The following is a 13477-nucleotide window of genomic DNA, read 5'->3' on the forward strand; positions in this document are numbered from 1 at the left end:
GGGAGGGGAAAATCCCCCTCTTCTCGGCGCTTCGCTCGGGCGGGCGGCGGCGGCAGGACCCGGGGCGGCCCCGGCGCCCCCCGCCCTCCCCGGGGCTGCAGCGCCCCGCGGCTCCCCTAGGGGGCGCGCGGCGCCGGCGCGGCGCCCAGGGGGCGGGGCGGCGGCGGGCGGCGCGCAGCGATTGGCAGGCGCGCGGCTATAAAAGCGGGCGGGCGGCGGGGGGACAAAGCAGTGTGCGCGGGACCGGCGCGGCGGCGGGAGCGGCGGCGGGTCCCGCGGTCCGGCCACGGGCACCTCCGCCGGCGGGTTTTTTTTCGGGGCGGGGGGACCAACGAGATTTTTTTTTTGTTTTAGTTTTATTTTTTCCTTCTGCCTTCCTGCCCGCGGGACTAAGGCGACCTCAATGAAGGAAAGAAGAGCGAGCCAGAAATTATCCAGCAAGGCGGTCATGGATCCTAACCAGAACGTGAAGTGCAAGATCGTGGTGGTGGGGGACAGCCAGTGCGGGAAGACGGCGCTGCTCCACGTCTTCGCCAAGGACTGCTTCCCCGAGGTGCGTGGGGCCGGTGTGTGTGTGTACGTGCGCGCGCGTGTGTGCCCGTGTGCGTGTCCGCAGCCCGCGGTAACGCTGTGTGTCGCCTCCCCGCAGAGCTACGTCCCGACGGTGTTTGAGAACTACACGGCCAGCTTCGAGATCGACGCGCAGCGCATCGAGCTCAGCCTCTGGGACACCTCGGGTGAGCTCCTACCCCCCCCCCCCCCCCCCCCCCCCCAAGCCGGGCCGGGCGCCGCCGTGACGCAGCCGGGCCGGACCGGACCCCGCCGCCCCAGACCGGTTCCGTCCGGCGGGGCGGCAGGTGCTCCCCGCGGGGGCGCCATCTTGCCCCGGCGGTCGCCGCTGTCGCCGCCCCTGAGGCGAGCGGCGGAGCGGGAGCCGCGAGGAGGCCGGGGGAGCTTCGGCGGGTCGCGCCCTCGCCCCGCGCTGCGCTGCCCCCCACCCTGCCCCCCAGCGGCTTGGGGGGTGGCGGGTCACCCTGGGAGCTCCTGCTGCCACCGCCGTGGGATGCCTTCAGGTGTGAAGGGCAGCTGCATCTGTTTCTGTTTAACATGTTAAAACACATACTCTTAACCACCTATTCGACTTCTGTGAGTTGGGGAGAGGAAAGGTGCAGACAAACCCCATAGCTCTCTAGGTACATGCAGTAGTGGCCTTCCCCCCTTGCTTGGCCTGAAGGGGCCATCTGATCTGTTCCTCCATGAGTACCAGTCCTTTCTTCCCTTAGCAGAGGGTGGTGAGATGTGTTTATGTAATGTTAAATGGAGTCAGCAGTTTCTTGTAGGCTTTTCTTTAAAGCCACAAAATACAGCACTCTTCCTTGCCCTGACTGGGAGGCTTTAGAGCAGCAAAAGGACTGGGAGGTCAGCAGGCATTTCTTGGCCTCCCGAGGCTGCAGCGAGAATGATCTTCATGATAACATCAGAAGAGCTTGCTTGGGGTCTTGCTTTGCTCTTAAGATTGTGCCTTCAGTGGCCATTTCACAAAACAACAGCTCAGATGCCTGATTTAATGATAGTAGATTTAATTTCCTAGGTTGTTTCACCTACTAAGATGACTGCGAAGGTTGAGCTGCTTTGTCTGGTTGTGGAGAGAATCTTGGACTGCAGCTCTGTGGCTGGATCTCTTGTTAAGCTGGTAGCACCTCTGGATTTTGCACTACTTGATAATTGGACTAGGTTTGCTGTCAGGGGAACAAGGATGTGTCCCTGAATTTCACCAGCTCCAGTGCTGGAGGGAGGTGGCAGTGGCCAGTGAGTTTCTGCAGTTAGAGAACTAAGTGTGCTGGGAGAGGTGGTTGGAGGTAGGACGTGAACTGCCACTAACTCCAGAAGTGACTGGAGGAAAAGGTGAGGGAATTTGACAGGATATGCAAGTCCTTTCTTATAGCAGGTTTAAATACAGGTTTTGTGGCTGGCTTATGTTACTGTTGAGCCCAGGAGTTTCTTCTAAATGTGAAACTGGCCCTCTTACCAGAAATCAAACCTGTATCCACTCGTGAAGTCTAGGATGTGAGTTGGCTTTCCTTTTTCTGTTCTGGAAATGATTCCAAATTCTTGCAACACTAACTGGGAAAAGGCAGTGTCTTTGCCCACATTCTGTATCAGCATAGTTTTTAACTGACTCTTTCTTCATCTCATGCCAAGCTAGACTTCTAGAATGTATCTGAACTAAGCTTTCATCCTGGTTATGGGGCTCAGTGTAACAAACTACAGAGTAACATTTGAAAAAACTAGTTACAGTTACTCTGGAAAACACCTTTGGCTGTTAAAATACAACATACTTGCAGGTTAAGTCCTCTGATGTGCAGAGACTTGGAATCTGTATGTAAAAGAAGAAACAGGCTAGGGACACCCTTGTGTGAAATGTTTTTGTAGTGTTTCAAGTAACATTGGAAGAAACACATGCTAGTCTTTGCATGTGTGTAGTGTTTTGAGGCCCATTGTGGAAGTAACAGAACTTGACTGAGTCAGGCTTAAGATTCAGAAGCTAATTTGTCTGCAATCTGAAACTAGAAGAGGAAATGTTTGGAAGATCAAATGCTTGGTCTTGCCTAAAGTGGTACTGAACAGCAGTTCCTCTGACTGTGGGGTTGTGCAGATCAAGTGTTGCTTTGTAAACAGCAGTTCTGGCTGACTGTAAGAAGAAATGTTGCAACAAACTTACGAAGCAGGTACAAAATCAAATCACCAGATAAGAGACAACAGAAGATAGCGGTTTAGTATTATCTTAAATTCTTACTAATACTTTTTTGTTTTTTTCAGATCTGTCGTAGTCTTCATCCTAGTGTTTGGATGAACTACAGTAAACGTCCTAATTAGACCTTTCCCTGCTTTTGAAGTCATTAAGTCCAGAATAAGACTTAACTTCCATTAGTATTTTGCTATTAATCCCCATTGCAACACAGACAAGTGCCGTGTCATTTGGGATACTTCTGTATATCTTAAAATAAAAAGATGCTGTTTAGCTAAGTTTAATTGCAAGATACTGCCATTTTCAGGAAATGAGGAAAAAGTTGATAGCCTTAGTAAAATAATTCTCACATCAGAGTTGGAAACAGGCTTCACTGCTGTCATGGTTTTTGTTTACCCATAAAATACATGCTTGTGTAATGTGGTATTTACTGGAGGACTTCAACTACAAAATACAGGGCATCATGGAGTTGATCTTTATAGGAAACTCTTAAAGCTAGCTGTAAACTTGTTGGGAAGTTTCTATTGTATCTCGAGTAAATCAACAAAAATATGGGACAAGACATGAGTGGAATGGGAAGATTCATTATCCAACTATTCTGGTGCTGTCTAGTTCAGCAAGTCATTATAAGGATTCAAATTAGCCACAGCACTAAGGATAGCACTTGCCAATTTGAATTTCAATTGGTTTTTTGGACTACCAACCCTTTATTCAAAGCAGGAATGTCTGGTTGCAATAACTCTATTATAAATTATTCCACTCTGGTAATACAGAATGGCAGTCTTCAGCTGTTTGGCAGCTGCATGTTTATTTTGTTAGGTAGAATATTTGCAAGAAGTTTCTTCAGGCTAAAGAAGCTTGTGATCCATGGGATTTCATGGGCACTATGTATTAGACATCTTTAAGTCTACAAAGATATACATGGTTTAACGTGCACTCATCAAGTTTTTGTCCACTTCCATTAGAAGTGAATACTTCTTGGATAGTATCTTTCTTACTAGCTCAGCAAAGACTGGCATAGAAATTAGATGCTATTAACTATCTAGACAGACATCTGCCTAACAGTATATTTCAGGGTTTTTATTGGTCAAACTGTGGGCATTGTACTGGGTATTCTAATAAAAAAAAAAAAAAAAAACCAACTCAACAGGGCCAGGAATACTTAAACACTGCTGGGGATTAGCATATAATTAAATCCAGAAGGGCCTTTGAGCTTTAAACCAAATTAGCTTTACTGTGATTTGAATGCACACAGTGTGTTCAGTGACTGTGTAAGTAGTGTTAATTACAAAGTTCTTACCGAAATCTTTCAAAATATCTAACATAAGATTTCAAGTTACTTTTTTTTTTTTTTTTTTTAGTTCTCTGACAGTAAGCATCACAAGGGAAATACCAATTTTTCTGTTGCCATTGAGTTTGTTTATAAGCTGGTTGTATTAAATCACATTGACTTTTTCCTTCGTGATAATATAACTGTTATCTTCAGTTTCTCTTCTGGGGGCAGGGAAAAATAGGATTGACAATTGTAACTGTTAGATGACCTACTAGTAGTCCTATTAGATCTACAAATCTAAATGTAGAAAATTCTACAATTATTGTAAAGCTCCTGTTTTTGGAGAGGAGGCATTGTGCTAGTTAATAAACAAAAAAATCAAGAGGGAGTTTGGAAAGGGAAAGGCCATCAATGATGAATAAGCTACTTAAAGTTGCCATTGCAGTGTTTGATATACTTTCTGTGTAGCTGGTAATTAGTAAGCCCAAGGATTTGGGAGTGAGATAATACTGCTGCTCATCTGCTCTTCATCCGGCTGACTGGAGTCCAGAAGGCTCCAAACAAATATCTGGTTGCTTGGTGTGGTGTGAGCAGTCCAGTGCAGGGAGGAGCTTGCCTGGGTTTAGCTTGTGAGGGGTGTGGGGCTGAGTCACCTCTTTTGGGGTAGTTTGTGGTGGCTTTGCAACTTGCAGGCAAAGAGGGCTTCAGTGCTCAATGATCTAATGGCTTCAAGTAGTATTAAGCCAGCAACAAAAAGGCTTGACTTTAACTATGAATAGTTCTGTTGCTGTTTAAACTAGTAACACTTTGAGCTTAAGCTTTGTCTTCTCTATTCCAGAGCCAAGCATACTTCTGAGCAGGGCTTATAATTCACTTTAGAAGCTGAGCTTCTTACATTTCACACCCTCTAGAAACAGAGGACTTAGAGGTAGACCACTATTAAAATGCTTAGATTATTTAGGCTTAAATAACTTAAACTGACAAGCAGATAAGAAATTTGAGGCAATTGGAATATGTTTCTGCACAGAATAGGATGGACTATCATTATCATCCAATTCCTTGGTAAAGTAGAAATTACTCAAGTTGTCTGTGTTTTATCTTGTAAGACCAGAATCAAATGCATTTTTGTCAAACAGGCTTATTTTTCCAGGCATACCATAGCTGTAGCTGTGCATTCTCCTCGTGTTCTTGTGGGCTGGCGTGGCTTCAAATCTGCAGGCTCACTTGAGAGACTGAACAGAGTGATACTGGGCTGTGTTCACATTGTCTGTTTAGACTTGAGTCTCATTCCTAAGATTCCGAGGTTCTGAGGATTTCTCTGGGTAAAATAATGAAATGCTGTATTGAATGGATTCAGAGTAAAGTCTACAGCTGCTCTTTGTTTGTGTAATAATAAAGGTGGTTGCTGCTTTTGAATGTGACCAGCAAATATCTTGTTGATAGTGTAGTCAGAACTCTAAGTGACACTGTTCAGAAGAAAATAGTTGAGTGTTCTTTTATGTGTAGTCCTTCTAGTGTTCAGAGCTTTTAATGAGAGATTCAGAAGGAAAATCTTAAGAACCCCTTCAAACACAGCTACAGCTGAATAGTAAGTGGAGCCTAGGCTGAAGCTGGTGACTGTATGTATACATAAATACATGCTTATGGACATATATGGTGTGCTGTCCTTGAACACTGGTGAGTGAGAAGTTAGGTATGTGTCTAAGGAATTAGTTTCTGGGTGAGGCTTTGAGACTCCTTTTTAACCAGCAACTATTTGGCCTAACAGTAATGATCGTCAAGACAAGGAGCTAATCCTGCCCTTACTTGCCTGAGCATTGCAAAGCAGCCGTGGTGCTCAGACCTGCTGGAGCACTGAACCGGTGCTTGTTCTGGAGCTTGTCCTTGCACCAGCTTGATGCCACTGCAAAGCGGTATGGGTGGCTGGCTAATGGGCACTCCTCAGCAATTTATCTGCCACAGGCTAGTAACTTGGCCCTGGGGCTCTTGGCAGTATAATAGTAGTGCTGGAGATAACTGGAGAATAATTCAGTGAAAGCATGTTAGTTGATGGAACTGCAAGCAGAGCTTGGCCTAGAAGACTGAATATTCAACTAGCCAGGTCAGTTTGCTTAGATGACTTACTAACATGCTATTTACTATTGAAGACAACTAACAGTTTCTGAAAAGCAGTTTTTGAAAGTTGTCTCTGAACAAGACTATTTTATTCAAATCTTATCTTCATAAATGTCAGTCTAACAAACTACCTTCTGCTACCTAGTTTGGTAATGCTTCATTCCCCATGTGTTACTCTTCAAAAACAACATTCCTGAGATTCTTTACTCCTTCCTCCTAACATAAGCTGCCCAACTGAAGTCATCTGTGATACATTCACACCATTCCCTTCTGCTCTGTGCAACAGCATGAGCTGTCTGTCATTTAAAAACTTGAGGAATTTCTCTAATCCAGTTAATCTATTTAGCCTCAGAGACCTTGCAGACAATTAGTTTTAGATAGGTTGAAGAAAATTGGTGATATAATTAGATGATAGCCCCAAAACTCTCTTCTGTTTTTTTTTTTTGAAAGCTGTCTTCCTGTTACATATACTCTATGCCATATTTTAGGTCTATAAAAGACAAAGAATATGTGGTTAACAATGCTGTTTTTAAGATAGACATGCATTTCAAAGTCAGCCTTTCTACCATTGGACCACTGTTTAACTATCCTTCTGAATAAGGAATGTTTTTACTGGGAAAGTGAAACTTCACAGATTTTGGGCCAAACTGAATGCTGGTTGTGATGGGAGCTGTTTATAAAAGGAAAGCTTTCCCCAAATCTTCCTCAGAGTTCAACAGATGTTAGAAATAAGATCTCTGAGTTTGCAGACGTTCTGCACTTCGTAGAAAATCGGCATACTTAACAGTGCTGGAAGTTAAGTCTGCGCAAAGCAATGCTTGCGTTCCATCAGATAAAAGTAGCTTGTGATCTTTCATTGATCAAAAGTTGTTTTATGGACTATATGTTAAAGTTTACTGAAAGCCTATATATTGGTGTACAAATTAGTCTGTATGCTTGCTCAGGCATGCCTACAGGATTGGAATCCTTTTCTATTGGGAATATTAGAAAGTTCCTTAATTCTAACCAGCCTTCCAAAATTGCTGGTAGCCATGACAACTAAAGATGCTTTTGTGCTTAGAACTTGTTTTAAATATTAGAAAAATCAGAACTGCTTTATTTTAGAACTTAAGGGAAAATATCTTAATAGTTCTGTAGACTAAAGAAATTCAACTTCTGAGTCTGACCTTCTGTTTATTTATCAAATTGCCTGCTATAAAACACTTGGAAAGTGCAATTAATGTCAAAACTTTGACAAACTTACTTTGAGGAAGCTTAGGGCATGAGGGGGAAGAGGATGTTAAGATTTTTCTCTCAAGTCAAATTCCTACAGAGTAATGCTGAGTCTTAAACCTGCTCTTACCTAATTACCCTTTCCTGGTCATTGGGGAGCACTGCAAACTTTCAGTAGGAGACAAATTGCTAGAGTGCCATCCATCTTTATGCGAGCTGTTGCTGGAACAAAAAAGTGGGGAAATGAGCAACTAAAATATTTCGTGGGAATACTGAGTATATTCTTGAAGAAAAAATGATAGCTGACTGCTAGTAAAGGTTTCAGTGAAGCTTTTTAACAAACTTTCTGAATAAAACTTGTTTTTTAGTTTTTCTACAGACATTCATGAAACTGATCTTGTTTTATTTCCATGCAGGGTCCCCTTACTATGACAATGTCCGTCCACTGTCTTACCCGGATTCTGATGCTGTCTTGATTTGTTTCGACATTAGTCGGCCAGAAACTCTTGACAGTGTACTAAAAAAGGCAAGTGCTTGAGAAACATTTAAGTACAGCTCTGTTTATAAGTAGCCTGCCTCTGAAACTCTGGTCAGTGATACTGTTTCCTACATTGAAAACCTCAGTATGTTTTTCTGTCTTAATGGAACCAGATGAGACTGTTTTGCACTGATAGAACACAAGTTCTTCATTTGAAAGGAATGAAAGTTAACTGAAAACAAAATGCCTGGTACAGCCTTTAGATGTGAAACAAAATTGTTGTTCCTCTGCCCGTAAACACCAGTGAGTACTTAAGGATAATATACTAGGCTGGATACAGCAAGAAGTTGTCTCCAAAGCTTTACTCATATAACAGGACTGAAAAACTTTATATTTCAAAGATGCAGTTAACATATCTGCTAAATGTTTAGACCTATGCCATGACTTTGTTATGCCTTAGAAGGAGCTAGGAGCAAATGATGTTGGAAGACATTGGTAAGACTATACTGCAGCAATATAACCCCACACCAAAGTTGGATCTTTTCAGAAGCTCAGTGATACAGGAGTTGGTGCCTGATTATGACTTGAGTTAAAACAATCTAGTTGGAGAGTCAAGCTTCATGATCACGAAGGGGTCTTACATTCTGCTTAGTCACTGGGCATGACATTAATTCTGCAGTGTTGCCTTTGAAGTTCAATGACCTGAGGCTTCTGTTTTCTGTGATTCCTGATTCAGTGGCATTATAGTAGCATGTAGTGCTCTGAATATTTTACATAAAATGCTAAAGATTATCTTAACTTCTGGAGGCTTGTAGGCATAAGTAGTTAAGCTGTAGAATTGTTGCCTTTCTAGTTTTCTCGCAGTAACCTAGTATGGGTGGGGAGGGACGCAAAGAATATCAGTTTTCTGTTTGAGTGGCTTATTACTGAGAACCTGTGAGATGTTCAGGTGTAGTTAATGTATTTTTAGGTGTTAGAATGTAGCTGAGAGCCAATACAGCAATATTTTCTCATAGCCAACATGCTTCTGTATGTAGCTCAATTGAGGGAACTGTGACTATAATGACACCAGGTGCCATTGCTTCCTGTCCATATATGGCTACGGCCAGTTGTTTCCAGTTGTTTACCGCCTGTGGGGAGCGGCATACCTGCAAGTCTTTACTCACTGGGTAAATATGATCTCATTCATTCTCTTTTTGGTTAGTAAGTTAATGGAACTAATGAGTGTATAGGATTGAGACTTCATCCTTGACTAGGTACTGCTGGTACTAGTGCATTTAGAGCTTAGCTTCAAGCTAAACATCCATTGGTTATGTTAAACTTAGTGTTTCCACATAAAATTGCATGACTTACCAACTTCCTGTTTCCATTGCTTGTCTAATAAATCTAAACACTTAATGATTCCAGTATAGTAACAACCTATAATTTTACAGTGGAAAGGTGAAATACAGGAGTTTTGCCCTAACACCAAAATGCTTCTGGTTGGTTGCAAGTCGGATCTGCGCACAGATGTGAGCACACTAGTAGAACTTTCCAATCACAGGCAGACCCCAGTGTCCTATGATCAGGTAAGTGTTGTGTCATTTGCTGTACTTGAAGGTGAGAGTAAGACTGCAGTCATTGCATTCATCTTCAAGCATTTTCTCCCTCCCTTTTAGCGTGGATATGTCCAAGAAGACAAATACTATGTTACCCAGGAGTTGTCAGAGGTGAATTTGGAAGCTATGATGAGTAAAGGCAAAGCCTGCTTGTAGGCTGGATGCAGTAAACAATCATGTAGTGCTATGAAGTGTGCTTTAAGCATCATAAGTTTCCATTCAGTTCACTTAAAGCCTCACTGGTTGCAAAGAGACTTCAATCATCATGTAGAAACTTAAGTTGCCACTTCTGACTCTGTGGAGAAGCTAAAACAATTGATGTGACATTTAGTTATCAAACCTAAACTCAAGACAAATTTTAATGTTATATGCAACTTTAGCATGACAAGTGCTGTATGTAATCTCCTTTAACTCCTTTAAAATCCCATTCCTTGAAAATATCTTCTTAAACTTGGCTCCCTCTGAAGGTGGCAGCAAATCCAATAAGTTCTGTGCTGCTGGGGAAGTTAGAAAGTTGGAGCCAGACATAGGGCAGATGAGAGGAAATAAACTGAGGTGAAAGGGAAAGGAATCAGACCATCCAGAGAAATTTCCCCTTATTACTCACATGTGTGTCCTGTGTTGCAGCTGAATCACAGTGGTGGTTTCAGATATCCTACAGGGTATAAGAGTGAAAATGATACCTACAATATCAAACAGGTTTTGATGTCTTCTGCCAAAGCCTCAGGTTTTCCAACCCAACAGCTCCTAACATGTAATTACACTAATAATACAGCCTCCTGCAGCATGTTTAAAAGTGCTGAGATGCTATAAACTGAGTATCTTAATTAAAATATAACATGAACTGTTTCATGGTCATGACTTATGCTTGTTTCATTAACTTTTTGCTGTGCTTAAACTTTTGGTATAAGCATCTCTCCAATTTCAGATAATACTCTTTGAAACTAAGATGCCATATTTTCTTACCAGTGTTAAAGAATTCAGCAGTTTTCTTTAAATCCTGCTTATTGCAGAAGATGCAGTCTTGGTTATACAAAAGTGGTGGCTTATTCTGATGTATTCTCATGTTCAGCATTGAAGGTGCAGTTTTCCATACTAATTTGGGGAGATATTAGACCTTTGGAAATCTAAAGAGAAATCTTGTCTGCCACTTGACAGGCCTAATCTGAAGCTCATATGTTAAACTTCTTTACAGTACTTCTGTAACATGACTAAATCTGATCCTTTTCCATAAATAGTGATTAAAAGTCCACCAACAAATGCCTTCTGACACTAAGAATTGGAGGTTCACATCATCTGATGTCACAGCTTAGCCTGTACTCCTTTGGAACAGGAGTTGGCTGGAGACAAGGGACTAGGAACTGGCTGTATACACCAATTGGCTGAACAGCAAAGGGAAAATTGTACATGATACAGTGAGGACCTTACTTCCACAGACTTGCACAATTTCATTTGCACTTCACACAAAATGAAAGCTTAGCAGTGATTCTATGTTCTTGCTGTTGCTAATGCCCAGCAGTGCCATAAAACAACCTGGTTGTGTGTTGTGCACTAGTTCTAGACAAGACTGCTTCACTGCAGAATTTAGCAGTAGAGTATTAAAGGGGCTAAGTCTCCCTGATCTCATTTGCTTAATTACATAGTCTGTTCTAGCATGAAAGCTAAATGCCAAAGCTATTGGAAATGGTTCATGTTGTGATTAAAACCAATCTAAATTATAAATTTTGTAAATGTTCCCATAACATTAGCACTACTCTCTTCCTCCCTGTTTAAATGGGTCAAAACTTTCCTGAAAATACCTAGCCTGATTGTATTCCATTTTAATATCAGAACAGACTTACTACTGCTGTGAGATGTGGCTGGGGAGAGAAATGTGTGGGATTTTTTTTTCCCCTCCCACTTTCTCAGGATCTTCAATGCTAAGTCTTCTGGGGTCAAGATACACAATTTACTCCTATATTCCCTTGCCTTGCTAAGTCAACATGGGATCAGACTTCAGGGGTTTTCCCATTTTGCTTAATTTCATGAGGAAGTACTTGGAGGATAAATTTGGTTCTTGGGTGACACCCTGTTTCCAGATATGCTAGCTAGCCAGCTTCCAGTGAGCTACACCTGAGTAAACACTCTGACATAGTAACATGTAGATTTATCTCAGTTAGTAGGAGTTAAGGTATTTAACAGGGCAGAGGGCTTGGTCCTAGAAACTATACTGATTTATCAATGGATCATGCTTACTACTGATAAGAGAATGACTGCTGACTGGATCACTGCAGTGTAAACAGTACATAATGAAGACGTGGTCCAAATAGATAAATGCCATCAGCCTGGTTGTAACAGCTGGGAGCAAAGAGGAGGGGTTGGGGTGACTTTAGTGCTCTGTTTGTCCTTCTCATGTACATGGCTACATTAGGAGTGGCCCATCAAGATTATGGTTGGATTTAGTAACTCACAAGGAAGACTTCTGTACTCTTGTTCCTCAGAAGTAAAAGTTCATTAAAATGATTCATTTTTATTTCTCCAAACAATGTTGTATCATCTTCCTGTAGTAAAATCCAGCACAGGATACTGAATTGTTGTCATCTGTCAAAGTGGCTTGATCACTTTTCTTCTACTGCTGGAACAAATCTCTGTATTCTGGTTTCTAAAGCACTTCAAATTGCAAAAGAAGGGCTTAGGTAACCACTCCCCATTTCTCCCCTTCCCATAATAACAAGTTCATGTGACTGACCCAAAACTCAACACTTTATAAATCCTCTCCCTACTCACCAAAACGTAACAGGGACTTACCTTTCAGGACAAAGGCATATAGTAGCCTATAAAGGAGTCAAAATACCCTTTCTGGAAATACGAGGCTTAAATCTGGAAGCTGCTAAGTCTACACCTTTTGCAGTGAGCACATGCTTCACCAGTGCAAGTAAGGCATATGAGTGTAATTGCAGAAAGGCCCTACTAAATATTCTTCAGGATTCTGCAGCTATTTTCAGGTCACTAAGCTTATCGTCTCCCTTTCAAATTGTGTTTTCCCTCACAGGGAATAATGCCTGAATATTTGTATAATACATCTTGGAACCAAAGCTCTGTTTATTTTGCAAAATGAGTTGCTGGCTGTCGCACTGGTGTTTCAGCTTTGGTTTTCTCAAAACATCGTGTATGAAAACAGTGCTGAAGAGCAATTCTGGGGTTTACTTTGGCTCTGTATGGAAGCTTGGTATTGATTGTGTGTTTTTTTTTTTTTTCTTTTCCCTTAGGGTGCGAATATGGCCAAACAGATTGGAGCAGCAACGTATATTGAATGCTCAGCCTTACAGTCAGAAAACAGTGTCAGAGACATTTTTCATGTTGCCACCTTGGCGTGCGTGAATAAAACAAATAAAAATGTTAAAAGAAACAAATCACAGAGGGCAACGAAGCGAATTTCACATATGCCTGGCAGGCCAGAACTTTCTACAGTGGCTACAGATTTGCGAAAGGACAAAGCAAAGAGTTGCACTGTGATGTGAAGGACCTAGATGATTTTAAGGAGGAAGAGTCTTTTGGGGAGAGGTGAAGGCTCAATGAAGTGCACGGCCACATGGTATATAATGAAGGCTTACGCCAGTGCTTTAAAGGAGACTCTTCACCTGTTCTTTGAGACTGTACTTAGGAACTGAGCATGTAGACCAAGCAGTGAGAAGAAATAGCTCTAAATGAGGTGGCATCAAGAAATGGTACATGGAAGAAAATGCCAAAAAAGGAGAATATTTGAATGTGCTGAGAAAAGAGGGTGAATGGAAAAATAGCACCACAAAGAAGAGATGTCCTTGACAGTGTGTTTGTTTTTTGTTAATGCCCTACTCCTGGATGCTATCAGTTTGATTTTGAGAAAGTAATAATTTACTTTCTTTAAACAGACTTTACTATGCCCTCCCCATTAGAAGGCTCTCCCTGTGACTTATAGTTTTCCAAAGGATATGATATAATTTTCTAGTAGCTCATCATTAAAATGGAAACTATATGAAGGCCTGTGGGTCATGTAGAGGAAAACACTGTATGTGAGAAGTTCTGAGTTTGTT

At 42.0% G+C, this 13477-nt stretch overlaps 1 protein-coding gene across 1 annotated transcript; it reads left to right on the forward strand.

Moving 5' to 3' along the window:
• Positions 1–244: 244 nt before the first annotated feature.
• RND3 (Rho family GTPase 3) lies at positions 245–13231 on the forward strand. The gene is made up of 5 exons (XM_062578282.1): positions 245–553; positions 650–737; positions 7766–7875; positions 9261–9395; positions 12674–13231. Exons 1-5 carry the CDS (start codon positions 404–406, stop codon positions 12923–12925), a joined length of 735 nt encoding a protein of 244 aa, XP_062434266.1. The 5' UTR covers positions 245–403; the 3' UTR covers positions 12926–13231.
• The last annotated feature ends 246 nt before the right edge of the window (positions 13232–13477 follow it).

The sequence above is a fragment of the Rhea pennata genome, chromosome 6 (genome assembly GCF_028389875.1).
Source record: "Rhea pennata isolate bPtePen1 chromosome 6, bPtePen1.pri, whole genome shotgun sequence".
Lineage (NCBI taxonomy): Eukaryota > Metazoa > Chordata > Aves > Rheiformes > Rheidae > Rhea > Rhea pennata.

Coding starts and splice junctions, on each gene's coding strand:
- RND3 (XM_062578282.1), top strand. CDS start 404: ATGAAGGAAAGAAGAGCGAGCCAGAAATTATCCAGCAAGGCGGTCATG. Junction 554..649: donor CCAAGGACTGCTTCCCCGAG/GTGCGTGGGGCC, acceptor GCCTCCCCGCAG/AGCTACGTCCCGACGGTGTT. Junction 9,396..12,673: donor CCCCAGTGTCCTATGATCAG/GTAAGTGTTGTG, acceptor CTTTTCCCTTAG/GGTGCGAATATGGCCAAACA.